Raw genomic sequence first — 27958 nt, 5'->3', positions numbered from 1 at the left:
AGATCTCTCTGACTGTATTAGGACGGCTGCAGATGAGAGACCAGTTAGGAGACTTGAATAATTCAGTAGTAGCAAGTGCTCAGTAATATTTGTTGTTCAAATGGCCCTGGCCTGCATCCTCTTACTTTATTTATTTATTTATTTATTTTTTAAATGAGTCTTTTTTTTTTTTTTAAGATTTTATTTATTTATTTGACAGAGAGAGATGACAAGCAGGCAAAGAGAGAGGAGGAAGCAGGCTCCCTGCTGAGCAGAGAGCCCGATGCGGGGCTTGATCCCAGGACCCCGAGATCATGACCTGAGCCGAAGGCAGCAGTTCAACCCACTGAGCCATCCAGGTGCCCCTGCATCCTCTTACTTTAAAGTGTATTTTGTCGGTGTAGGGGGAGTTGGGGGGGGTTGGCTAGGACCCTGGGAACATGGTCCCAGTGGAACATGAGACTCTTGATCTCAGGGTTGTGAGTTCAAGCCCCATATTGGGTGTGGAGATTACTTTAAAATAAAATATTTAAATAATAAACAAATGAATAATATAGAAATAAATGATAGTAAGTAATAAATAATGAACAAATAATAAATGAATAATAACTAAATAAATAAAATATTTAAAATTTCAATCTCACGACCCTGAGATCACAACCGTGGCAGAAATCAAGAGTCAGACTCTCAGCTGACTGAGCCACCCAAGCACCTCCAAAATTAATTTTTTTTAATTTTATTTGAAGATTTTTAACATTTTTTTTAAGATTTTTATTTATTTATTTAACAGAGAGAGAGAGACCAAGGAGGGGGAGCTGCAGAGGAAGAGGGAGAAGCAGGCTCCCCACTGAGTAGGGAGCCTGATACGGAGCTTGATCCCAAGGTCCTGAGATCATGACCTGACTTGAAGGCAGACACCCAATTGACCGAGCCACCCAGATTTTATTTTATTTTATTTTAAACTTTATTCATTTATTTGACAGAAAGAGAGAGGCAGCAAGAGAGGGAACACAAGCAGAAGGACTGAGAGAGGAAGAAGCAGGCTTCCCACTGAGCAGAGAGTCAATGCAGGGCTCCATCCCAGGACCCCGGGGTCATGACCTGAACCAAAGGCAGATGCTTAATGACTGAGCCACCCAGGTGCCCCTGAAGATTTTATTTTTAAGTCATCTCTACACCCGCCATTGGGCTTGAACCCACAACCCAAAGATCGAGAGTCAAATGCTCTATAGACTGAGCCAGTCAGGCACGCCTAAAATTAATTTTTAAAAGTTTGCCGCAGAATTAATGACATCCACAGCACATATTTCTTCATTTGTTCAACAAATATTTATATAGCACTTACAACATGAATGAGACAGATATGATCCTTGCCCTCATGGAGCTTACAGTCTGACAAAGACAAACAGAATAAATATAAATGAGCAAATCCTAATTGCAAAGTGTGATTCATGCCTAAAAGGGAAAGAAGGGTGCTGTAAGAAAAATGGAGTGGAAGAGGCCTACTTTAGGTTGGCAATATAGTAGAGAGAGATTATAAAGTGTATTACCAGCTGGCCAAAGTTCAGTTCCAGGCTCTATTACTCATAGTGTGACTTTGGCAAAGTTATTTATCCTTTCTGTACTCTAGTTTTCTCAGCTTCTACATAGAGATAATAACTGTCATCATATTGTATGCAGAAGATAACAATAACACCTTATAGGCTTGTACTAAGGTTTAGTACAGTTAGTGGTATATAGAAAGGGCTTAATGATACTACGTACAGAATGAGTGCAACATGAATGTTAGCTCTTAGTATTATGTGGATAGGAAGGGCCTTTCTGAAGAGGTAACATTTAAGATTTTAAGAGGGAAAAAGTGGGGGCGCCCGGGTGGCTCAGTGGTTAAGCCGCTGCCTTCGGCTCAGGTCATGATCTCAGGGTCCTGGGATCGAGTCCCGCATCGGGGTCTCTGCTCGGCAGGGAGCCTGCTTCCCTCTCTCTCTCTCTCTCTGCCTGCCTCTCCGTCTACTTGTGATTTCTCACTGTCAAATAAATAAATAAAATCTTTAAAAAAAAAAAAAGGGAAAAAGTGTAAGGTGACATGTCCAGAATTTTTTTTTTTAAAGATTTTATTTATTTATTTGACAGGCAGAGATCACAAGTGGGCAGAGAGGCAGGAAGAGAGAGAGGAGGAAGCAGGCTCCCTGCTGAGCAGAGAGTCTGATGCGGGGCTCCATCCCAGGACCCTGGGATCATGACCTGAGCTGAAGGCAGAGGCTTTAACACACTGAGCCACCCAGGCGCCCCGACATGTCCAGAATTTCTTGGAGAAAGAATTCCAAATGAGGAAAAGATGCTATTGTTTTTGACTTTTTAAAATTATTAATACCATCCTCTTTAGAAAGCTGGCAATTCACTTTTTAGCTTTGAACCTCAGTAAGTGGAAATTAATCCTACTTAAGATACCTTCTCAGAACTGGGAAGTAAGGCAGGTAAGGAGATGGACATGACCATTCTTTACAAATTATAATATGGGTTGAAAGGGAGATGACATCAGCAACATTGCTTTCCTTGCTGATAAGTCAGTGAACAGGTAGCTAATGAAAGTGGATAGTATCACAGGTGACAGTTCTCACATTACCAAATCATGTGGTAAACTCCCCCCTGTAGCCCCACCCCATTCAGTAAACCTCACTCTTGATATACACAGCAGAGAGAAATAAGGGACGCATCCTTCAGAGTGTTGGGTGATCTCTTAGGAGATAGACACATTGGTCATTTATTTTGGAAAATGTACAGAACTTGCTCACTGGAATGTATTCTTAGTTTTCCTTTGGCAAAGGAGGAAATCTAGGCTCCTGGTTCTGCCACTTATGTAGGCTAATCAGTTTAAATTCTCTGGGCCTCCATTTCCATTTTAAAAACAGATCTCAAAAGTTCCTTCCAGCAATTTCTGAATGTGATTTCTAGTATAAAGCGTAGGTCTCACAAAGAAAAGTGGTCGCTACTTTGCCCACAAACCTTTTCTGGTTTTTCTTATGTGCAACTCCAGTTTGGCACCCTGAAATGGAGCTAGCCAAAAGACACAGGATGCATCAGAGCATTCTGCAGCTCTGAGCAAAAATCTCCATCTAGACGTGCATGAACATGTGGCAGAGCCAATCTAGTCCGCGTTTTCTTTCCTTTAGGAGAGCAAAATTACTGAATTACTGACTACTCTTTTGTTTGTTTGTTTGTTTGTTTAAGATTTTATTTATTTGAGAGAGAGGGACAAAGATAACAAGAGGGAGCACAAGTGGGGAGAAGAGGGAGAAGCAGGCTCCCTGTTGAGAAGGGAGCCTGACACAATGGTCCCTTTCAAGACCCCGGGATCATGTCCTGAGCCGAAGGCAGATGTTTAACGGACTGAGCCACCCAGTTGCCCCCAGAATTACTGAATATTCCTAAAAATCCTCTGTGGCAGACAGCAGTGGAGATTTTTCCATTAATATGGGAACTCACGAAGACTTCAGGTGTTTGAATCAGGATATTTGAGCTGTGAGAAGAGCCGCAGACCTCAAATTCCACTTTGTCAATAAATTCCTGTTATAATTTCAAGAATTGGTATTTGAGATATTACCATCCCCATTTTAGAGATGAGGAAAGTGGGGCTCAGAGAAGTTAGTGGACTTGCCAAATGTCAGGGTCACATGGTAAGTGCTGGAGCCTGGATTTGAACCCAAGCATGTCAGTCTAGTTCCCACTAGGGTACCATAGCTCTACTCTTGAAGAGCTCCTGTGGTCTCTTTCCTTAGCTTTTCTTCTATTTCCTAGAACACAGCAACTGGTTTCAGTCTTCCTAAATGATTGTGGGGCTCCTGGAACATAGACATAGGTGAGCCATGGATCCATTTTTCAGGAAAGCTGCAGGGGAACTATGTTATGGAGACCGGAGGTAAAGCAAATGAGCAGACAGGACTGGTGTCTAAACTTCATTTATAGCTAAGAATAGCATTACACTCAGGACACCTGGGTGGCTCAGTGGGTTAAAGCCTCTGCCTTTGGCTCAGGTCATGATCCCAGGGTCCTAGGATTGAGCCCCGCTTGGGGCTCTCTGCTCAGCGGGGAGCCTGCTTCCCCCTTCTCTCTGTCTCTGCCTGCCTCTCTGCCTACTTGTGATCTCTGGCAAGTAAATAAATAAATCTTAAAAAAAAAAAAGGCGGGGCGCCTGGGTGGCTCAGTGGGTTAAGCTGCTGCCTTCGGCTCAGGTCATGATCTCAGGGTCCTGGGATCGAGTCCCACATCGGGCTCTCTGCTCAGCCAGGGAGCCTGCTTCCTCCTCTCTCTCTCTGCCTGCCTCTCTTCCTACCTGTGATCTCTCTCTGTCAAATAAATAAATAAAATCTTAAAAAAAAAAAAAAAAGGCATTACATTCTACAGAAGACCAACTGTGCCGGGAACTGGGCACTGAGCCCTTTGTATTCATTAGCTCATGTATTCTGCCCCATAACCTTGTGACAGAAATCTTAATAGCTCCATTTTCCCAGATGGGTGGCACTGAGGCCCAGAGAAAAGTAACTTCCCCAAGAATACTCTCATTGATGAACTTTGTATTCCTTGCACTTTTTGCACATGTACCTAGTTACTTGTTTTTCTGTCTCTCTGTTAGTTTGTAAACTCCAGGAGTCCAGAGGCCACATTTGGTTCGGCATAGTGCCTGCCTTAGTCACTAACGCTAATTATGGAGTCGGCTGTTTAAGGCACCAAAGGTTGAAGTGGCCTAAGGACCACGCAGGGAGATTTCACACCTAGAAAAGCATCTTTTTAACTCTCCCTTTCAAAAACCGTTTCCAGCAGCCGCTGTAACTTAAAACATCCTAGCCCTGCTGTCAAAGGAATTTGGGTCGTCCAAGTGGATGCCCAGCACCCCCCGGCAGTTCGCTTGTAAATCGTTTCCAAGTAGCCCTGGCTTATTTACACTGCCGGGGAGGAACGCCCCAGGGACGGCCAGCCAGTTCAGTTCCCGAGACTCGCTCGGCCAAGTCGACACTCGGGGAGGGCGAGGAGGAGCTTTCCTGGTACGGTTCACAAGGACGCGCCCTGGAGGCGGGGTCCTGGGAGCGGAGAGCAGGGGAGCGGTTGGCCGCTGGGCTCTTCCGGGTCTGGGGGAGGGGCGAAGTTGTAGTCCCCGCCCACATTGAGGGCGGAGCCACACCCGGGACCGTCCTTAGCTGCCGCAGGTAATGCGGTCAGGGTCTGGGATTCTCCGGGCGGTGGGTCTCAAGCTATCCTGGGCGGGGGCGGTCCCATCCTTTAGGGTAGTGGGCCCGGGCCGGGTGGAGAGCCCTGGGGAGGGTGCGATCGGACTCCGGCCCGGCGACAATGACGGAAAGGAACCAGCCTGTGCTCTCTCGATCCAGAGTCCTGTCCTCTATCGCTGCCACGCGGGGATGGTGACTGGGGGATGGGACTGGCAGGGGTGGCTGTAGGAAGTCCCCGCCCATTCGAAGTTTTCACCACTGGGTCTTGCGGACCGTGGCCAGGGGCTTAGGCCAAAGGTTGAATTTATCCATTTATCTCCCAGGAATCTCATCTATTTTCCTTCTTCACTCATCCCTCAGTTCTACTCTAAGCCGAGCCCATTGGTAGGTTCTCTGGTTGAATCTGAGAGGCCCAGTTCTGTTGGAATTCAGTGCAGAATCTAAACTAGAGACCTTTAAATAGATAATTACTTTCAGGGTGATCCCTGCAATGATGGTGGCTGGATAACCTTGCAGAGGGAGAAGGAAGTAACTTGAGGATGTAAATGGAAAGCAACAAATCAGGGAAGGTTACACTGAGAAGGGGGGGTACGTTTGAACTGAGCTTTGGAGGTTCATTGGGATTTTCCTAGTTGACAAGACATTTCAGGTAGGGGAGGTAGCACAAGATACAAGATATGGGGGCGCCTGGGTGGCTAAGTGGGTTAAGCCTCTTCCTTCTGCTCAGGTCATGATCTCAGGGTCCTGGGATCGAGCCCTGCATTCCACCCCCCCAAAAAAATCCGGCTGTCTGCTCAGCAGGGAGCGTGCTTCCCCCTCTTTCTCTCTGCCTGCCTCTCTGCCTACTTGTGATCTCTCTCCCTGTCAAATAAATAAATAAAATCTTTTAAAAAATGATACAAGATATGAAAGGGCCTGCCATGTTAGAAACAACAAATACAACAAGAATAGCTCACTATAGCAAGAAGTGTGGCGCTGGGTTCCTGAGAAGAAGGTTGAGTCCAGAAGGCTTTGAAATCCATGCTGAGGCCAGGATTTATCCCAGAGTTCAGTATTTCCCAGCCTTTTAAAATATTTTTTTGGGGGGTGTCTGGGTGGTATAGTCCATTAAGCCTCCAACTCTTGGTTTCCAGCTGGGGTAGTGATCTCTGGAGTGATGGGATCCAGTCCCCCACCTTCAGGTTACACGCTGAGTTGGCTTGGGACTTCTCCCTCTTCCTCTGCTCCCCTCCCCAAATAAATAATTCTTTAAAATATAAATAAAAGAAAATATTTTATCTTTTGGAGTGCCTCGCTGGCTCAGTTGGAAGAACACGTGACTCTTGATCTCCGGATTGTGAGTTCGAGTCCTGTGTATGGTGTTGAGATTATTAAAAGAAATAAACCTTAAAAAAATAAATAAAACAAAATATTTTATCTTTTGATGAGTGTGAATATTTTATGGGCCCTGAAAAAAAATTTTTCTAAGATTTTACTTACTTGACAGAGAGTGAATACACCAGTAGGGGGACCAGCAGGAAGAGGGAGAAGCACACAAGGAGGGGGAACAGTAGGTAGAGGGAGAAGCAGGCTCCCCACTAAGCAGAGAGCCCAATGCAGGGCTCGATCCCATGATCCTGGGATCATGACCTGAGCTGAAGGCAGACACTAAACCAACTGACCCACCCAAGTGTCCCCCTGCAAATTTTGTATATGCCCCTTCTCCATGAAAATCACAGATACACAGAAAACTTTAACCAAAAACCTTGTATAATTGTGTTAATAAAGTTGTATTATATTTGCCTCCCAAATATAACTTTATATCAAAGTGTTGGTAATGCTTATTCAAATTAATCAGGCCCTAGGAATTGGCACATCAAAAGGAAAGTTTTTTTTGTTTTGGGTTTTTTTTTTTTAAGATTTATTTATTTATTTATTTGACAGAGAGAGATCACAAGTAGGCAGAGAGGCAGACAGAGAGAGAAAGAGGAGGAAGCAGGCTCCCTGCTGAGCAGAGAGCCCGATATGGGGCTCCATCCCAGGATGCTGAGATCATGACCCGAGCTGAAGGCAGAGGCTTAAACCACTGAGCAAACCAGACGCCCCCAAAGGAAAGTTTTTAAGGAAGAAACTGACCCGATTTGTTCTGTGTTTTTGTTTTTGTTTTTAAAGATTTTATTTGTTTATTTGATAGAGATCACAAGTAGGCAGAGAGGCCAGCAGAGAGAGTGAGAGGAGGAAGCAGGCTCTCTGCTGAGCAGAGAACCTGATGCGGGACTTGATCCCAGGACCCTGAGATCATGACCTGAGCCGAAGGCAGAGGCTTTAACCCACTGAGCCACCCAGGCGCCCTGTTCTGTGTTTTAGGTGGAAGATAATTTAAAATGTCTAAAAAGTGCCTTTCTTTCTTATGCAGAGGATACCATGAAGCTGCTGCCAGTCTTGGAGCCTGGAGACAAGCCCAGGAAAGCAACATGGTCTGTAAGGAAGGATTCAGACAGAGAAAAACAAGAGTTTTTGTTTCATTTTAAGTTGTTTACTTTCATATTTGATCATCTATGAAAAAGGGGAGAGATGAAACTGTCTGTAGTTGCTGGTAATTAGACTCAAACTGTCTGGAAAGGTCTTCAGAGGAAAGATAGTGGGGCAATAATTATTGCAGAGCAGATGTTGATTTTATTAAAATCCATTTTCTAGGAAGAGTAAGGCACTGACCATCTGGCAGCCTCAGCTCCAACACCGTGTCTTGCCTCAAGCTGTGATTCACTTTTCAGATTTTCAGGGAAGAGGATTTGGATTAAACCAGCCTTACTGTTTCTCAGCTGCTGGTTCAACCAACCCTTTATACAGCTAACACTGGCCCGACAGGGGCAGCTGCCGTGTAGGTGCTGAAGGTACTGAGGGGAATAGTCTCCGCATTGTGGGGGCTGCCCTGAGCAGGTGATGGTGAGGAAATGTGGTCAGCACTGAAGCAGGGCTCACAGAAGGCTGTAGGGGGGAGGCAGTGCTTTGTAGGACTTTGCTTCTGGTTTGGCTTACCAGTGTCCACTCTTACTCCAAAGCCAACATACATCTGATCCTGGCATTCCCTGGTTTAAAACCCTTCATGCCTCTCTCTGATCTCTCTCTCTTTTTTTTTTTTTTTAAAGAATTTTATTCACTGGGGCTCCTGGATGGCTCAGTGGGTTAAAACCTCTGCCTTCGGCTCGGGTTATGATCCTAGCGTCCTAGGATCGAGTCCTGCATTGGGCTCTCTGCTCAGCAGGACTGTCTCTGCCTGCCTCTCTGCCTACTAGTGGTCTCTGTCTGTCAAATAAATGAATAAAATCTTAAAAAAAAAAAAAAAGTTAAAGTTTAAAAAAAAAAGAATTTTATTCATTCATTTGAGAGAGACAAGAGTGTGAATGCACCAGCAGGGAGGGGCAGAAGAAGAAGCACACTCCCTACTGAGCGGGCAGCCCAAGGCAGCGCTCAACCCCGGGATCCTGAGATCATGCCCCAGGTCGAAGGCAGATGCTTAACCCACTGAGCCACCCAGGCACCCCTTGTGCCTTTTTTTTTTTTTTAAGGAAATTTTTTTTTTAAAGATTTTATTTATTTATCAGAGAGAGAGTGGGGGAGAGAGCGAGCACAGGCAGACAGAATGGCAGGCAGAGGCTGAGGGAGAAGCAGGCTCCCTGCTGAGCAAGGAGCCCGATGTGGGACTCGGTCCCAGGACACTGGGATCATGACCTGAGCCGAAGGCAGCTGCTTAACCAACTGAGCCACCCAGGCGTCCCCCCCTTGTGCCTCTTTGATCTTAAGATAAAAACCAGAGTCCTTCAAATGGCCCATTAGACCTTGCATGATCTGTCCCTGCCTGTCTTTCCAATCTCAAGTACCCTAACTCATCCTTTGTTCTCTTTCTCTTCTTTAACACGCCTCGCACTGCAAACTCTGATACTGGTCTCTACCTGGGTCACTCTTTCCCTCCATCTTTCATCCCTCTCTTTGTCCAGCTAACTTCTACTCATTTCTCAGTTCAAATGGCGCTTCTTCAGGAAGCCTTCTCCGACCACCTCCTTCTCCCACCTCTCCTTATACAGATTAAGGCCCTCTCATGACGTGTCGTCATACAATATATCCCTTGTACTCTTTTATAGCACAATTAAAATAAAATGGATAGGGCACCTGGGTGGCTCAGTGGGTTAAGCCGCTGCCTTCGGCTCAGGTCATGATCTCAGGATCCTGGGATCGAGTCCCGCATCGGGCTCTCTGCTCAGCAGGGAGCCTGCTTCCCTCTCTCTCTCTCTGCCTGCCTCTCCGACTACTTGTGATTTCTCTCTGTCAAATAAATAAATAAAATCTTTAAAAAAATAAAAAATAAAATAAAATAAAATGGATATTTGTGAATTTATCCATTTAATGTTTCTCTTCCCAACTAATCCATAAGGGCTCTGAAGACAGAAATTTTTTGTCTTATTCACCAGGCATCTAGGTGGCTGTGTACTCTTGGATAAGTTATTTCATCTTTCAATGTCTTGGGCCCTCAGCTGTAAAAGGCAGATGATGATAATGGTACTGTCCTCCACCATGGTTGCCTCAGCCGGTTAAGCCGCTGCCTTCTGCTCAGGTCATGATCCCAGGGTTCTGGGATCGAGTCCCACATCGGGTTCTTAGCTCAGCAGGAAGCCTGCTTCTCTCTCTGCCTCTGCCTGCCCCTTTGCCTGCTTGTGCTCTCTCTCTCTCTCTTTGACAAATAAATAAATAAATAAAATCTTAAAAAAAAAAATAGTACTGTCCTCAAGGGGTTTTGTGCAGATTAAGGGAAACCAGGGCTGTCAGGAAGTTAGCCACGGGCAGGATACATTGTTGGGAATCATTCAGGTAATAATAGGAGGTGTGAGTCTGGTTATCAGAAGAGAGATCTGGAAAAGAAATGGAGACTTGGAAATCACTGATGAATATAAAGGTTGGTGGTAACTGAGACCATCAGTGCTGATGAACTTGATAAGGTCAGCAAATGGAGATTGAGAAGCGAAGAGAATCCAGGGGTACTAAGCCTCAGGAAACAGCTGGTGGGGAAGGATTCAGAGCACAAAAACAAAAGAGCAGTCAGAAGAGATGTGGAGAACCAGGTAAGGAGAAGGTACGAGAAGGAGGGAAGAATCAGGACCATCAGATGCCAGAGAGGTCAAATGAGACAGGGCCCGAGAAACAGCTGCAGAATTTTCTTTTCCAACCAGGAAGTTTGAAGTATGTTTTTACAGTCATGTTCAGAATAACTTTAGAGAATGAGATGGATGGGTCCTGTATTTGGTTTTTTTGAGAGTCCTAGCTCTGGCTTCTATCAGGCTAAGCTTTATGAATAGTCTGGGAAAGCTCTTAAAATCAGCACATTCTGGAGGATATTACTTGACAATGCATCGAGGGCTTGTGGCTAAAGAGCTAGGGCTGTAGGTTCCTATGTGAGTGCACCGGAAGCTCTGGCCACCATTCATTGAGATCCTCCCTATACTGGTTACAAGACCTCATCTTACCCTTCCCAGGAAAGAACTATTGCCGTCCTCATTTTACAAATGAGGAAACTAAGGAGGATTTAGAAAGGTTAAATGACTTCCGAAGGGTCACACTTCTCAAAAGCATCTGACCTGGGGCTTGAACCCAGTCTGCCTGAATTCACACATCATGCTCACGACTCCCATTTCATGCCTGGACACACCACTGAACTTTTCTGGCTGTCAGTTTCCCTGTCTACCCAGTGGGGACAGTTACTAGTCCAGGGCACCCCCATTAGGCTAACGTGAGATGAAGTAGTGACAAAACTGAAAAGCCAAATGTTATGTGCAAATGCAAGGTACTATGATTAATCAGGGAAATACCGCTTTGCTGGATGCAACTTAAAGTGTGTGTGTGTGTGTGTGTGTATGTGTGTGTGTGTGTGTGTGTGTAAGAGCCCTCATCCTGGGGGACTATTTCATTGGAGTAGAAAAAACATGCTGCTGCCCAGGTCTCCTGAATACATCCTCCCTTTGGCAGGTACACCTTGACCCCACCTGGAGAGAGCCCCTGTGCTCGGGTTGGCCACAGCTGTTCTTATTTACCTTCAGTTGGTGACGCCAAGAGTGGGAAGGTCTTCATTGTTGGGGGAGCAGATCCACACAGGAGCTTCTCAGATGTGCACATCTTGGACCTGGGTAAGACCAGCACCTGTGGAGCGGGTGTCCTGTAGCCAAAGAGCAGAGCTTGTGCTACACTGGCCATGACCAGAGCATTTGTCAGGACACCAGTTCCAACTAGAGAGCAGGGATGTCCTGTAAGGAAATGAACATCCCTGAGAACTCCCTAAGGTCTCAGCAGATCTCTGGAACACATCCACCCAACCAGTAGCTTCTTTTATGGGGGGGGTGGGGGGTACACAGTGTCTGTTTAGAGCCCTGAACATTCAACCATTCCTTCACCAAACAAATAGTCCTCTGCGAGACATAGATGGATCTACCTCGTCTTCCGTCCACATATCCAGTTAATCACCAAGTCTCAAGTGTCTCTATCTTCATCCGTGTCTGTCCATTTCCCATACTACTACTGCAGTCCGAGCATTATTATTTCTCCACTAAACATTCCAACAGCCTCTTCTCTAGTCTCCCTGCTTCCAAGTTTACCCCTTTACAGTGCATTTTCTTTACGTAGCCAGAGAGTACTGTCTAAAATACAAATCTGACCATGTCCCTCCCATGTTTCAAGCTTTTCCCAGCTCATTTCTTGGCTCTCCCAAACCCGCATTTGCTACACTGAGTATCCTCTAGTTCCTTGGACGTGTCTAAATCTCTGGTCCCCAAGGCTTTGCACATATTGTTTCCTCTGCTTGGAAGGCTCTTCCATTTCCCTATCATGTAGCAACTGTTCATCTTTAAGATCTCAGATTAACTATCATTTCCATCAGGAAGATTTCCCTGCTGCTTCTGGACTAGCTTAGGCATTGCTACTTGTATCTCTCCTCTTAACACTAGTCTCATTGCTGGCCCCCAAATATCTGGGGATCCTCCCCCACATGAAGCAATTCTGCAACACCTGCTGAGTATCCCACAACTCGGTTCAGTTCTGACACGATCCACCTGGACTTAACTTCAGATCCCACAGGTGAAGGGCCCAGTCCTATATGACTCTCTCACCCCTTCCCCACTCCAGATACTAACTGTAAGTTCATGTTGCTGCCTGTGCTTCTGACCTACCAACTTTAAATCAGAGATTCCCATGATCCCCTCCTCGGGTTCCATTAGTTTGCTAGAGTGTCTCACAGAACTTGGGAAAATCGTTTGCTTACTGGATCACTGGTTTATTATAAAAGGATATAACTCAGCTACAGCCAGATGGAAGAGATGCATAGGGCAAGGAACGGGGGAAGGGCACAGAGCTTCAAGATGCTCTACAGGTGCATGGTCTCCCAGCAACTCCTTGTGTTTACCAACCTGGATGCTCTCCAAACCCCTTCTTCCGGGTTTTTCTGGAGGCTTCTTTACACAGGCATGATTGATTCAATTACTGGCCACTGGTGATTGATTCAACCTCTATCCCCTCTACCGTTCCTAGAGGTCGGGGTGGGAGGCTGGGGCTGAAAGTTCCAAACTTCTTTTTTTTTTTTTTTTTTTTAAGATTTTATTTGTTTGTCAGAGAGAGAGGAGCGAGAGTGAGCACAAGCAGACAGAGTGGCAGGCAGAGGCATAGGGAGAAGCAGTCTCCCTGCCAAGCAAGCAGCCCAATGTGAGTGGGACTCGATCCCAGGACGCTGGGATCATGACCTGAGCTGAAGGCAGCTGCTTAACCAACTGAGCCACCCAGGTGTCCCGAAAGTTCCAAACTTCTAATCATATGGTTAGTTCCCTTGACAACCAGCCCCTATTGTTAGGGCTTTCCAGAAGTCACCTCATAAACGTAAACCCAGGCACTTGTTATGTAAGACACCTTTACAATCTTATAGTTTCGGAAATTCCAAGGGTCTTAAGAGCCCTGTGCCTGGAACTGACAAAGATCACATCTGTATTTCTTAATATAAATCACAGTTTGTCAGTCCACCTTCTGTATGTCCATAGTATTCTGTGCTTTCCCATTCTTCTCCCCCTTCACAGCTCTTATCCCATGTGATTGGTTTTTTGTCTGTCTTCCCCACAAGAGTATAAGTTCCTTGAAAACAAGGAACATAGTTATATTATCCATCATTGTATCCCAAGCCACTGTCCTGGTGCCTGGCACAGAGTAGGTGCTTTTTAAAAAATTAATTTGTTGTTGTTGTTGTTAGAGAGTGAGTGAGGGCACAAATGGCAGTGGGGTACAGAGAGAGAGGGACAGGGAGAGATTCTTTAAACAGGCTCCATGCTCTGAGCGCAGAACCCCACTTGAGGCTGGGTCTCCTGTCCCTGAGATCATGACCTGAGCCAAAATCAAGAGTCAGACACTTAACTGACTGAGCCACTCAGGCCCCCCAGAGTAGGTACTTTTTAAGTATTTGGGTGGATGGATGAATGGATGGATGGATGGATGAATGAATGAATGAATGAATGAACAAGGAATGAATGGTAGCCACTCCGGGCTACACGCAATAGGCAGAAGAAAACCAGTGGCCCACATACAAGTTTGTTAGGTCCATGTCACATGGCTGTTATTTTGATCTCAGTTGTTCACCAACCAAATGTGCAAAGGTCTACATATGAAAATGGAAATGGCTTGGCTTCTGATAATTTTGGGAGATCTGACATCAGTAGCCCTGCATGTCTACATGACAACAGTAGAGATGCCCCCTCTCAGGGGGGTTCTCATCCCCCAATGTGCCACCTTCCCTCCTGCATAGCCATCTGAATTACACCGGGCACTAGGAAATCAAAGGCAAGTGAAATCTCTTCCTGCCCTCAAGAAACTCACTGTTTAGATCACAAACATTTTTGGTGGGACTTAGTACTAGCTTTGTGACCCTGGCTAAGCTGTCTGAACCATCTGGGCTTCAGTGCCCTGTAAAATGGGGACTCCCCTTGGCAGTTGTGAACTTGTTTTAGCCAGAAATCGTTTAGTTGAAGGTAACAGAAATTCTCTTAAACTGGCAGAAAAATAAGGAAGAATCTAAACATAGGAAATACAGCCCATCCTCAGGAGAGAGCAGAAAAAGGAATTGGAAAGCCGTCAAAAACCATCTGCTGTCTCCCTGACTCTCTCTGGGGGATCTACTTTTTTTTTTTTTTTAAGATTTTATCTATTTATTTGACAGAGAGAGATCACAAGTAGGCAGAAAGGCAGGCAGAGAGAGAGAGAGAGAGAGGGAAGCAGGCTTCCTGCTGAGCAGAGAGCCCGATGCGGGACTCGATCCCAGGACCCTGAGATCATGACCTGAGCCGAAGGCAGCGGCTTAACCCACTGAGCCACCCAGGCGCCCCGGGGATCTACTTCTTTATGTTGATGTTTCTTTTCTCTTCTCTGGACTTCGACTTTAGCTCTTTCTCCACACATGATAGAAGAAATTCAGAAATCTGTTTGAATTCCAGCTTCTCTGGAGGGAGGTTCTGAATGACCCATTTTGGGTCAAGTGACTACCTTTGAACCAATCAGTTGAAGCCAGAAAGTCAAGGTTTTGTAATACAAACAGGTCTTCTGGGATCTCCACCCTGATGGTTGGTAGAATGGGGACAGTTTCCCTAGAGAAGGGTTTCTGGACTAGGCAGATTACCCCTGAAGTTTCTATTATAGGACTTTTTAGAATTTGACCATATTCTCCTGCAAGTGATGTGATGATTGTTCACTTACGCTTTTGACCATTTCCCCCTCTCTCAAGTCTGCCAATTAATAGAAGCAGTTGGCAGCTCCAACGCTGGGGCTGAGTGAAATGTCTTCTAGGAACATACCGGTGGGATTTGGCCGCTGTGGAGGGCCTCTTGCCCCGTTACGAGCATGCCAGCTTCATTCCCTCTTGTGCACCTCATACCATCTGGGTGTTTGGAGGTGCTGACCGGTCAGGAAATCGCAATTGCCTGCAAGTTCTGAATTCTGGTAAGTGGCCAAAAGTTATTTTTATTTACCTAAATAAAGAAGTAATTCCGATTCCATTTCCTGGAGCAAAACTCATTTGCATTGTCCTGAATAATTCATTTAACTTTGCTTACCTCTTAGAAAATAGGAATTTTCATTTTTTTAATTTATTTTCTTAAAGATTTTACTTATTTATTTGAGAGAGAAAGTGAGAGAGCATCAGCGGGGGTGAGGGCTAGAGAGAGAGGGAGAAACAGACTCCCCGCTGAGCAGAGAGCCTGATGCAGAGCTCAATCCCAGGACCCTGGGACCATGACCTGAGCTGAACGTAGACACTTAACTGACTGAGCCACCCAGGTGCCTCAAAATAGGAATTTTAACATCTAGCAGAATCTGAAAATAACAGAATTACATCCCCCCTCCCCCGCCTCATACCATGTACAACCATCAACTTCTTAAAAGCCAAAACTGAAAGAAACTTCCGAGAACAGCACTGCCAAGGGGACAACCAGGTCAAGGGGAAGTGAGCTTCCTAAAGTCACCAGGGAGTCAGTGACTGAGCCAGCCTAGAACCTGTCACCTAGATCAGGGGGTCTCAAATGGGGGTGACTATGTCCCCCAGGGAACACTTGGCCAAGTCTGGACACATTTTTGGTGATCAAGCTCGCGGTGTGGGGGGTTGCTACTGGCATCTAGTGGGCAGAAGCCAGAGATGCTGCTATCCATCCTGTAATCCACAGGACAGCATCCCATTATGGCAAGTTATCTAGACTCAAATGCCAATAGTGCCAAAGTTAAGAAACCCTGACCTAGATCCTCCTTTTATGTTTCTTTTAGCCAAATAGTGCAAAGTTCCTGCCCAGCCTCACTGGCAGTTTTATCACAGACAAAACAGTTAAGGAACATCTCTTCTGAGAGAATGTTCCTGAACTTCCCAGGGGAGGTGGACTTGTCTTTTTGTTAAAAATTGTAGTTTTAAAAAAATTGTAGTTAAAATTTTTGGGTTGTTTTAATAAACATAATTCATTGTAAAATATTTGAAAAAAGTGTAAAGTGGACAGAAGACATCCACGATCCTATGACATTCAGGGTACTGATAACCTCTCTGTGTGCTTCCTTTCTTTTATTTCTCTGCATTTTTATAAGCCTGAGTTCATACTAATTCAATTCTACACTAGGGTGCCTTTTTCCTTTTCATTTCATAGTTACTGTATAAATAATTTCCTATTAACTTTGTTTTAACATCACTTTTAATGGCTGCATGATCCTCCATTTTGGGACAATACTATAACTTAGTTTGTTTTCAGATTTTTACCATTGTAAATAACAAGGTGTGAACATCTTTGTTCAGAAGTGATTGACAATTATTTGCTTAGAATTCATGCCCAGGGTGCACCTGGGTGGCTCAGTGGGTTAAAGCCTCTGCCTTCGGCTCAGGTCATGATCCCGGGGTTCTGGGATCGAACCCCACATCGGGCTCTCTGCTTGGTGAGGAGCCTGCTTCCTCCTCTCTCTCTGCCTGCTTCTCTGCCTACTAGTGATCTCTGTCTGTCAAATAAATAAATAAAATCTTAAAAAAAAAAAAAAAGAATTCATGCCCAGAATAAAAAAGACCAAAGTAAAACACTGTGAACTTAAAGGCTTTTGATCCATGCTACCGACTTGATGTCCAGAGTTTTCTAACTGCTGCTCTCTCCAGCTCTGATTAATAGTGCATTTTCACTCCTGACTGGCATTGAAATTATCTTTTATTTTTAAGATTTTATTTATTTATTTTTCGTGGGACTTGAACTCACAACCTGGGCCTTGAACATGGGGATTAAACTCACATGGGCTTGAACTCATAGCCCTGAGGCTTAAACTCACAACCATGAGCTCAAGATCTGAGTTGAAATCAAGAGTTGGTTGCTTAACCAACTGAGCCATCCAGGCGCCCCAGGATTTTGTTTTTAAGTAATCTCTGTGCCTAGTGTGGGGCTTAAATTCATAATCCTGAGATCAAGAGTTGGACATTCTGCCAGTGAGCCAGCCAGGCACCCCTGAATTTATCTTTTTATTTAAAAAAGATTTTATTTATTTATTTGACAGATGGAGATCACAAGTAGGCAGAGAGGCAGGGGGGGAGGGGGGAAGTAGGTTCCCCGCTGAGCAGAGAGTCCAATGTGGGGCTCGATTCCAGGACCCTGAGATCATGACCCGAGCTGGAGGCAGAGGCCAGCCCACTGAGCCACCCAGGCGCTCTTGAATTTATCATTTTTAAACACTGCTGATTCAATAGGCAACAGACTTTTATCTAATTATTTAAATATGCGTTTTGTTAACAATGAGCAACCTGGACATTTTTCACACGACAGTCCACTCTTGCCCAGTGCTCTCAATAAGATGCTTGTTTGCAAACAGATGGTCTTCTGTTCCATTGGGATAGTCATAGTTCTTACCTTGTTAAGTTTGGCTAGGATATAAATTCACTCAGTATCTGGCACACAATTAATGCTGGGTAGTTGTTTTGATTGATGTAGCTATGGTTTAGCAGATGGAATCTGGATCCCTGGCCTTTTGATTTTCAATGATGGCATCCATTTGAATAAAATAAGGAGAATTTAGAAAGCTTCTGTCAGAGGAGTTGATCTTCTACCGGATCCCTTTCCTCTTCTAGAAAATATAAGTTGACACGATGCCCCCAAAATATGAAAAATGTGAGTCATTAGCTATTTTGTTACTAAGTCCAGTCTGTTGAAAGGCTTAGGAGTCCTTTGTGGTTATTTGTGCTGGTGTTTTGATGTGGGAGCAACACAATCCCAGGATTTTCTGATCCCAGAGGATGTGTACCTTCTAACTCCCCCTAAGATCCAAAAGCTCTCTAAGATCCATAACTCTCGAGATAATTACATTTTGCTTTGGATAGAGGCTGAGACTTGTTTCATCTCCAGGTTTGTGTTTGAGTTCCATACATATTACAGATGCTACCTATGGCACTCTGGATGCTGAATGAAGACCTTTCCAGGGGCACCTAGGTGTTTCTGTCAGTTGAGCATCTGTATTTGGCTCAGGTCATGATCTCAGGGTCCTGGGATCGAGCTGCATGTCAGGCTCCCTGCTCAGCGGGGAACCTGCTTCTCCTCTCTCTCTGCCCCATCTCCCCACTGGTTCTCTCTCAAATAAAAATCTTTAAAAAACAACAAAAAAGACCCTTACAAAAGGCATAGAATTTCCTAGGCAAGAAATCATTCCTGGGGTGTTGTGGTGGCACGAGTGTGGGACTTTTGACAGATCTGAGTTCAAACCTCTGCTCTGCTACTCACAAGTGCTCTGACCTGGGGGGAAGGGTTTAAATTTTCTGAGCTTCAGTTCCATCGCCTACAAAATGAGGCTGCTTTCCATCCACCTTCTAGAATTGAGTGGTGATGACAGACAAAATGCTAAGGACAGGGCACCTGGGTGGCTCAGTGGGTTAAGCCTCTGCCTTTGGCTCAGGTTATGATCTCAGGGTCCTGGGATCGAGTCCCGCATCGGGCTCTCTGCTCAGTGGGGAGCCTGCTTCCCTCTCTCTCTCTGCCTGCCTCTCTGCCTACTTGTGATCTTTCTCTGTGTGTCAAATAAATAAATAAAATTTAAAAAAAAATGCTAAGGACAAGGTTTCTGCACAAGGAAGGTGCTCAATTAATGCATCTGTTTCTATAAAACTCATGCTGCATTCTAAAAAGAGAGAGGCTTCTTTGGACCTCCCCCAGATGGTTTAATTTTTTTTTTTTTTTTTAATCAGAGAGAGGGAGAGAGAGTGAGCACAGGCAGACAGAATGGCAGGCAGAGGCAGAGGGAGAAGCTGGCTCCCAGCCCAGCAAGGAGCCCGATGTGGGACTCGATCCCAGGATGCTGGGATCATGACCTGAGCCGAAGGCAGCTGCCTAACCAACTGAGCCACCCAGGCGTCCCACAGATGGTTTAATTTTATTCTCAAGTCAGAAGAGTGGAAAATACATTGATCTTGGTGGTACTGAATGGAATCTGAATCCTAACTCAGACATTTATTAGCTATGTCACTTTATTTTATTTTATTGTAGATTTTATTTTTTAAGTAAACCTCCACATCTAATATGCGTCTTATATTTACAACCCCAAGATCAAGAGTTGCACACTCCACTGACTGAGGCAGCCAGGCGCCCTAGCCATGTCACTTTAAACAAATGACTTCATCTGTCTCTGCTTCAATTCCCTTATCTGTAAAATGGAGAAACTAATATTTACTTAGTACAGACTATTTAGAAGGAGCTATTATTATTACTACTGACACTGTGATTGCTTTATCTATTTTCTTTTAATGGCCACATAGTCTGGGAAATTTGGCAGATTTAGTTCTAGCCACTAATGGGGAGAATTTTAGCAGGTGTTGGGCTGCTCTGAATGGGCCCAGGGTAGTCAGTAAAGGAGAAGAGCAATCAGAGAGGATGTTTGAAGGAAGATCTCCAAAACCAAATTGACCTCATTCTTAATTTTCAGTCTTGGGGGATTTGACTCTATCTGAGAAAATTCTCAGTATCCCCTATGACCCCTCCTTGATTTCCTTGGCACGAGAACCCTGCCTAGACTTCTGCTGTCCACCTTGGGGTTGGGGGTGTGGAAGGTAACTGTGCCTAGCCTCAGAGTCAAGATATGAGGTCCATCAGCCTGGATATTTTAGGTGCCTACCTTTTCTCTCTGGACCAGAAACGAGGACTTGGACCGTGCCCGAGGTGACCAGTCCTCTGCCCTCCCCAAGAACATTCCACACATCCTCTGCGGCCATTGGAAACCAGCTGTATGTCTTTGGGGGCGGAGAGAGAGGCGCCCAGCCCGTGCAGGATGTGAAGCTGCATGTGTTTGACGCAAGTATGGACTGGCGGGCACCCTAGGGCTGCCACTTACCAGGTCAGAGCCACCCCAGCCTACGGCTTACCTGATGTAGGAGGCAGAGATTAGAAAATGACACTTTGTCCGACGTTTCACTTCTAGATGTCTTTGACGTGTCCCTTACCTAATATCTTGCTCCCACAGCAACATGTGCATTTAAAAAGGTATAAATGGGGGGGCGCCTGGGTGGCTCAGTGGGTTAAAGCCTCTGCCTTCGGCTCAGGTCATGATCCCAGGGTCATGGGATCGAGCCCCGCATCGGGCTCTCTGCTCAGCGGGTAGCCTGCTTCCTCATCTCTCTCTGCCTGCTTCTCTGCCTACTTGTGATCTCTGTCTGTCAAATAAATAAATAAAATCTTTAAAAAAAAAAAAAAGGTATAAATGGTCAATTTAAAATATTTAAGCAGTGTAATTTATAAAGCAAAAAAACCCAAAAGTTTCCTCGTTAGCCTTTTCCTTTCTACTCCCCAAACAGAGGGAAACACTCATAGCAGTTCCTGATGTGTCCTCCTAGACTTGCCTATGCATTTATAAATCATATATATGTGGGTAAATGGACATTTATGACTCTTCTGCGAATTTTGAAATGATACAGAAGCCTTGGAACACATACATGGGATCAGATTATAAATACATTTCTGCGGCTTACGTTTGCAGGGGTGAGGCTCAACCTCCATAGGTGAAAGCATGCGTTTTTGAGGCTGCTGAACCTGGACTCAGGACCAGACCTGACAGACACTTCCTATATTACTTCTGACCAGTCAATCTCTCTAGGTCTTAGTTTACTGATCTGTAAATAGAGATAGCAATAGGGCCTACTAAAAAGAGCTGGGAAGATTAAATGAGATAATGTGATATGGTGCATAGCACAGTGGCTGGCGTACCTCAGGAAGCACCTCAGGAAGATGAACTGTGGTGATCCCTTCATTTAATCACACACATGGATGTTTTCTAAGTCAATACCAGTTTCCTTGCAGAGCCTATCCTGTGGGTAGGCTCTGCATTCATTTTCCTACTGATTGACTTTTTGCTGACAGTCCGACAGCGAACATATACATTAACTTTTGTGTATGTTACCAACATTTAGTAGATGCTTAAGAGTGGAGTTCCTGGGTGAAAAAGATGTAAACATTTGGAATTATGAGACCTCTTGCCAGATTTTTGCATAAGGAGCATCTATTTACATTTCTTCCTCTTACTAGTAGGCATTGATGAATAACAATTTACAAATAACATGACCAAAATAATTTTCATGTGTGTTTTTCAAGAAAGACGCAGCCTTTTTTGAGAAGATGGAATAAGCAAAATTTCAAACTTCCAAAGTAAAATTGGAATAATGAAGACACCTCACAGTATGACTTTTGTCTTTGCAAATCTTTTAAGGAAGTTTCTAAAGTTTTTAACTAATGTTGGTTTTGAATACACGAAACTCTAAGGATTGAGGAAAAAATGTACATATATATGTATGCTTTATATGTAGTTGTATATATAAAATACTGTCACTCCCAAATTATTCACTTCTCAGTGTGTTTACAGTCTTTTTTTTTTTTAAAAGATTTTGTTTATTTATTATTTGACAGACAGAGATCATAAGTAGGCAGAGAGGCAGGCAGAGAGAGAGGAGGAAGCAGAGAGCCCGATGTGGGGCTCGATCCCAGGACTCTGGGATCATGACCTGAGCCGAAGGCAGAGGCTTTAACCCACTGAGCCACCCAGGTGCCCCCTTTTTTTTTCTTTTTTTAAACAGCAGATATGGGGCACCTGGCTGGCTTAGTCACTAGAGCATGGGACTGGTTGGGCGTAGAGTCTACTTAATAAAAATAAATAAAATTTAAAAATAGCAGAGATAATTCTACATGTAATATTTATATCCTATATTTTTCATTTAAGTACTTTCCCTGTGATTGGGAGGTTTTCACTATTTTTATTTATTTGTTTGTTTTTAAGATTTTATTTATTTATTTGACAGACAGAGATCACAAGTAGGCAGAGAGGCAGGCAGAGAGAGAGGAGGAAGCAGCCATCCTGGGGCTTGATCCCAGGACCTAGGGATCATGACCTGAGCTGAAGGCAGAGGCTTTAACCCACTAAGCCACCCAGGTGTCCCTTTTTGTTTGTTTTAAGTAGGCTCCACACCCAGGGTCGGCCTTGAACTGATTCTGAGATTAAGAGTCTCCTGCTCTACTGACTGAGCCAGCCATGTGCCCTAGTCTTCAACATTTTTAATAAATACATACTGTTCTGTCATGACTGTGGTAATAACAGTCATTCACCTGTTGAGTCACTGAAGCTATTTTCAGTTCTCCCCTCTTAAAAATAATGCTATGATGAATGTGTTTGTGCATAAACCTTTTTCAGATTATTTCAAACTGTATTCGTTCAAACAGTGGGGCTCCATGCACAACCTTTAGACATGCCTCCCATAGCAATTCTAACACAAACTCTCACGCACTGAGTAATTCCTCTGAGCCTATGCCTTATGTACATCATCTCATTTAATCCATACTTTAACCCTGAGAGCTGTAGTATGCTTACCCCCATTTTACAACCGTGAAAACTAGAGCTTAGGGAATTCGCTGGTAAAAGGCCACGAAGTTGTTCAATGAAATGAGCCAGTCTTAATTCCATACCTCGTGTTCTGACTCCTACTCTATACCGACCCTTTAGCAGGCCCTGCTACGTTTGAAAGTAGTTTTTTTTTATCCCCATGCTTCCAGCAAATCAGTCAAAGATACACTGTTAAGGCCTGTCGTGGAAGAAACAGTCTCATTCTTTTGAACTCTGGAGCAGTTCCAGGCCAAAGCAAAGAATAGTTTCCCAATGCCCAGTAGAAGGGGCACGCGTGTTAGGTAGTGAATTCTCTAGCCCCGGAAGTGTTCAGGCAGAGGCTGTATGGGCTGTGGAAGGAGGGAGGCCTGGTTTGGGTTGGCATGTTGGAGTGAATGACCCCAAGGTCTCTTTGCTGGGAAGTGAAGCTTCTTCTTCCTAGCTTTTTCATCTGATGTCCGTGAATTTACTTTTCTAGACACAATGACCTGGTCACAGCCAGAAACACTTGGAAAACCTCCATCCCCCCGGCATGGTCATGTGATGGTGGCCGCAGGGACAAAGCTCTTCATCCATGGAGGCTTGGCTGGGGACAGATTCTATGATGATCTCCATTGCATTGATATAAGTAAGTAGGGTAGAGTGCATGGGGGTTTGTCTTCTTAAAATTAAATAAAATATGCTTTGATAGAATATAGCGCTGCCCTTAAGTGTGGGTAACCGGCCAGCTAGCAGAATCTTGGCTAGATTTCTGTCAATTGTGGCTGGAATAATAATAAATAATAAAACTGGGGCGCCTGGGTGGCTCAGTGGGTTAAGCCTCTACCTTCGGCTCAGGTCATGATCCCAGGGGCCTGGGATCGAGTCCCGCATAGGGCTCTCTGCTTGGCAGGGAGCCTGCTTCTCCTCATCTCTCTCTCTGTCTGTCTCTCTGCCTATTTGTGATCTCTCTCTCTGTCAAATAAATAAATAAAATCTTTAATAATAATAATAATAATAATAAAACCAAGGAAAGCAATCCCTTTCTGAGTACTTGCTATGTACCCAGCCATGAATTATCTCTTATGCTTCCAACAACCCTGGTCCTTCATTAAAATTCATTATTCTTTGTATTCCCTGACTGGATTCCCTGGCTGGCATTAACCATTAACCCTGTGCCCATGAGGGGCATGGACAACTTCGAATGTGTCTAGAGGTAGCCATGCTAAATAGTTAAAAACACCAGGAAGAGGGAGCCCCTAGGTGGCTCAGTCCATTAAGCATCTGCCTTTGGGTCAGGTCATGCATGATCTCTGGATCCTGGGATCGAGTCCCACATTGGGCTCCCTGCTCAAGGAGGGAAGTCTGCTTCTCCCTCTGTGCTCTCCCTCTCTCTTTCCTTCTTAAATAAATCTTAAACAGACACACAGACACACACACACACGAGAAATAGAAGAAATTAAGGAGAACATGAGAATTGTCTCTAGGGGTCTGAAGGGCTGATGTGTCCTAGAGATCCTGGACTTATTCTGGGTCATTCTTTCAGACTATGAGCTTCTTTAGGGCAGGGGCTTTGTCTCTTTTGTTCCCCAGTATATTTCCAGCACTTAACACAGTGTCTGGAAGATTGAGGGTGATGAGTGCATGCCTTGGATGGACAAACAAATGAACATCTTTTGTGTTACTGTAGAATACAAGAATTAGAACAGTGGGCAGAAGGCAGGAGAACTGCTATGCAGTGTTTTGGGCTATCTTGCCCAATAAAGGATTCTCTAGGTTGGTGACATCCGAGACTGGGTGACACTGGTTGGGATTCTTGTTCTGGTTAGGCTGGGTGATTCTCTCTTCCAACTCTGAGATGCTGGGCCCCTGCCTTGGATTGACAGATGGAAAAATATCTTCACAGAGGTGTTCCTTGCAGCGGTCGACTGAGGCTTTATTTTTAAATTATTTGTTTTTTAAGACTTTATTTATTTGACAGAGAGAGAGAGAACGAGTCGGGGGGGTGGAGAGGATGGCAGACAGAGAGGGAGATACAGGCTCCCTGCTGAGTAGGGAACCAGACATGGGACTTGATTCCAGGTCCCTGGGATCATGACCTGAGCCAAAGGCAGATACTTAACTGACTGGGCCACCCGGGCACCCCTCAATGGGGGTTTTAATGTGTATTTTATTTTATTTTTAAAGATTTTATTTATTTATTTGACAGGCAGAGGTCACAAGTAGGCAGAGAAACAGGCAGAGAGAGAAGAGGAAGCAGGCTCCCTGCTCAGCAGAGAGCCCGATTTGGGGCTTAATCCCAGGACCCTGGGATCATGACCTGAGCTGAAGACAGAGGCTTTAATCCACTGAGCCACCCAGGTGCCCCTTAATGTGTATTTTAAAAAAGAAAGTCCTACTCCCTTGTGCTGAGGAACTGCTTCCTGGCTATTTCTCTTCTTTCCTACCATGGTAATTCTGTAAACCTAAAATGCAATAATATCGTGCCTCATTTCAATGCCTGCTTGAAAAGATGCAAATATCCTTGCCAAAATAGGTTGGGAGCAAGTGCTTGAGGCAGCACGTTACAGTGTTGAGAACACAGGTTCTAGCATCAGACCTGAGTAGACACACATTCTAGCTGTGCCTCTTGCTAGCTGTGAGGTCTTGGACAAGTGTCTCCATCTTTGATTCTGTTTTTTCACCAGTAAAAAGAGAGTAGGCATTTTCAGAGGGCTGTTGTGAGCAAGCAAAATGTTTAAAGTGCCTAGCCAGCATTCCCAAATTTGCTTTCTAAGGAAGTGCTAGTATTTGAAACGTGCACACACGTAGAACTTGACTCCTTCTGGGCTCCAAATTAGTAAGTAGTGACACTCACCAAAGATAATATCCTGTTATTCGGTATGCTCCAAAGACCACTTATGTCAGAATCATCTGAGATACTTGCTAAAACTGGAGAGTACTGAGCTCCTCCTCCCTCCCTGGACACCCAAACAGAATTTGAAGCTCCCTCAAGTAATTTCTGCGCCCATTAAACCTTGCTGTATTACCTCTCAGAGTGCTGAGTGGATCAGTTTGCACACTGCTGGAGTCTGACAGGTAAGGTGGAATCCATCTTCTAGGTCATGTTGTACCCACTTGCTTTCTCTTGGCAGGTGACATGCAGTGGCAGAAGCTAAGTCCCACTGGGGTACCTCCCACAGGCTGTGCTGCCCACTCAGCTGTGGCCGTGGGGAAACACCTGTATATCTTTGGAGGGATGACTCCTACAGGAGCGTTGGATACAATGTACCAGTATCACATAGGTGAGCAGGTGTTCACTGTGGGTCTTTAAACAAATGTTTAAGCAAATGTGATCATTCTTTGAAAGTATCAAGGTGCTTTGTTTTTTCTCTCCACATAAATCCAAAGGAACAAAGGCCAAACTTCAGGGAATGACATCATTAAAGCAGCAGCCATTAGCTTTTTGTTTTTTGTTTTAAGATTTATTTAGTTTAGAGAGAGAGAGAGACAGCATGAAGGGGAGCGGCAGATGCAGAGGGATTATCGCAAGCCCATTCTACACTGAGCGCAGAGTCGGACATGGGGCTCAATCTCACAACCCTGAGATTAGGACCTGAGCCAAAACCAGGAGTCTAAGACACCTAACCAACTGCACCATCCAGGAGCCCTAGATACTTCTTTCTTTCTTTCTTTCTTTTAAAGATTTTATTTATTTATTTGAGAGAGAGAGCATGAGAGGAAAGAGGTCAGCGGGAGAAGCAGACTCCCTGCTGAGCAGGAAGCCTGATGTGGGACTCGATCCTATGACTCCAGGATCATGACCTGAGCCGAAGGCAGTCGCTCAACCAACTGAGCCACCCAGGCCCCCTGCCCTAGATCTTTCTGTTGCTTCCTATTTCTGTTAGGGCTGATATAGCAAATCACTGAGCATTTCTGGAAATTTCTTAACAGAGCTTTTGTATGTTTGTCTTTTCTCTAACATAGAAAAGCAGCATTGGACCTTGCTTAAATTTGATACTTTTCTACCCCCTGGACGACTGGATCATTCCATGTGTGTCATTCCGTGGCCAGTGAGGTGTACTTCTGAGAAAGAAGATTCAAATTCTGTCACTCTAAACTATGATACTGAGAAAGGGGATTCCACCAACAAAGGAGTGACCGAAGGTGGTGACTCACATGAGGAAAGTCAGACTGACATACTGCTCTGTTTTGTGTTCGGCGGGATGAACACAGAAGGGGAAATCTATAATGACTGTATTGTGACTGTAGTTGACTAATACATGCCACATTTTTATTAAATGACAGACTTTCAGAGAAGTTAAATGAAACCTTAGCTGTTTTATACCTCCAAAATATTTTTTGCACACTATATCCCTCTTGCTCTCACCTACGCAGTAGGTGAGGAAATGGATAGCCCAAGTGCAAAAACCTCTATTAAAAGGGTTTTACCAGCAATATAGCTTAAGTAAATGTGATTGCTTTGGAGTATTGATCACAAAGGAGCACCCGGCTGGCTTAGTCAGTAGAACATGTGACGCTTGATCTCAGGGTTGTAAATTCATGCCCCATGTTTTGTGTAGAGATTACATAAAAATAAAATCTTTAAAAAGAAAATTGACCACAAAGATGTTGAAGAATAAGGCTGTATAAATCAGGGAATGGACATTTACAGGTTGAAGTCTATCTTTCTAGTATTTAGAGCTGCTCTCCAGAAAGAGGTGCAGCCTGTTGGTATTTGGTACTGAGAGCCACTGCGGACAGGGACGAAGAATGGTCCTTGTCTTTCCCAACCGCGGCTAACACCACAGCACCCAGCACTGCAGATCACTTTTTTTTTTTTTAAGATTTATTTATGTATTTGACAGAGGTCACAAGTAGACAGAGAGGCAGGCAGAGAGAGACGGGGGAAAGCAGGATCCCCGCTGAGCAGAGACCGCTGTAGGGCCCAATCCCAGGACCCTGAGATCATGACAGGAGCTGAAGGCAGAGGCTTAACCCACTGAGCCACCCAGGCGCCCCCTGCAGATCACTTTTAAGGTTTGTGTGGAATTTGGCCTGAAGACCTTCCGTATTACGCTCTAGGCTTGTCCAAATGCTTCCGGGGCACTGTAGCGGGGTCTGGGCCTGAGTAAAATAATCACGCAAGCCCTCAGGTTTCATTTCCGCCACAGTTAGCCAATTAACCTTTCAGCTGGTTGCTCACCTATAAATTACTTATCCTTGAGCAGTATTGGATTTCTTATTAGCACCAGAGAGCCTGCCCTTTATTGATCACAAATTATTCATTTAGATCATTTGTTTCCTCAGGGAGCCAAAGTAATCTTGAACCTCTTTTGAAACAAATGACTGCCTTTGATCCACAATTGTAGTAGGGCTTCAAATGGTTTCAGGAT

General features: G+C 44.7%; 1 protein-coding gene across 4 annotated transcripts; it reads left to right on the top strand.

Annotated features, from left to right (window-relative positions):
• Positions 1-215: 215 nt before the first annotated feature.
• On the top strand, positions 216-27198 carry RABEPK (Rab9 effector protein with kelch motifs). 4 transcript variants are annotated; one of them, XM_059410818.1, is made up of 8 exons: positions 223-338; positions 7597-7657; positions 11199-11356; positions 15039-15191; positions 19875-20036; positions 23083-23232; positions 25718-25867; positions 26550-27194. In XM_059410818.1, the coding sequence occupies exons 1-8, from the start codon at positions 263-265 to the stop codon at positions 26840-26842; spliced, it is 1203 nt and encodes a 400-aa protein (XP_059266801.1). In that variant the 5' UTR covers positions 223-262; the 3' UTR covers positions 26843-27194. The 4 variants fall into 4 exon arrangements, with proteins under 4 accessions (XP_059266805.1, XP_059266804.1, XP_059266801.1 ...); XM_059410819.1 differs by lacking the exon at positions 223-338 and adding an exon at positions 5102-5180 and having other exon boundaries at positions 26550-27193; XM_059410822.1 differs by lacking the exon at positions 19875-20036 and having other exon boundaries at positions 216-338; positions 26550-27198.
• Positions 27199-27958: the final 760 nt, after the last annotated feature.

This window comes from Mustela nigripes, chromosome 9, assembly GCF_022355385.1.
Source record: "Mustela nigripes isolate SB6536 chromosome 9, MUSNIG.SB6536, whole genome shotgun sequence".
NCBI classification, from domain to species: domain Eukaryota; kingdom Metazoa; phylum Chordata; class Mammalia; order Carnivora; family Mustelidae; genus Mustela; species Mustela nigripes.
Note: the sequence above shows the minus strand (reverse complement) of the source record. Positions and strands in the feature narration are given on the sequence as shown.

Excerpts from the sequence above, each read along its gene's own strand:
- RABEPK (XM_059410818.1), top strand. The coding sequence starts at position 263 with ATGCGGGGCTTGATCCCAGGACCCCGAGATCATGACCTGAGCCGAAGG. Across the intron at positions 15,192-19,874 it reads CCTGCAAGTTCTGAATTCTG|AAACGAGGACTTGGACCGTG; the intron begins GTAAGTGGCCAA and ends TCTCTGGACCAG. Across the intron at positions 23,233-25,717 it reads TCTCCATTGCATTGATATAA|GTGACATGCAGTGGCAGAAG; the intron begins GTAAGTAGGGTA and ends TTCTCTTGGCAG.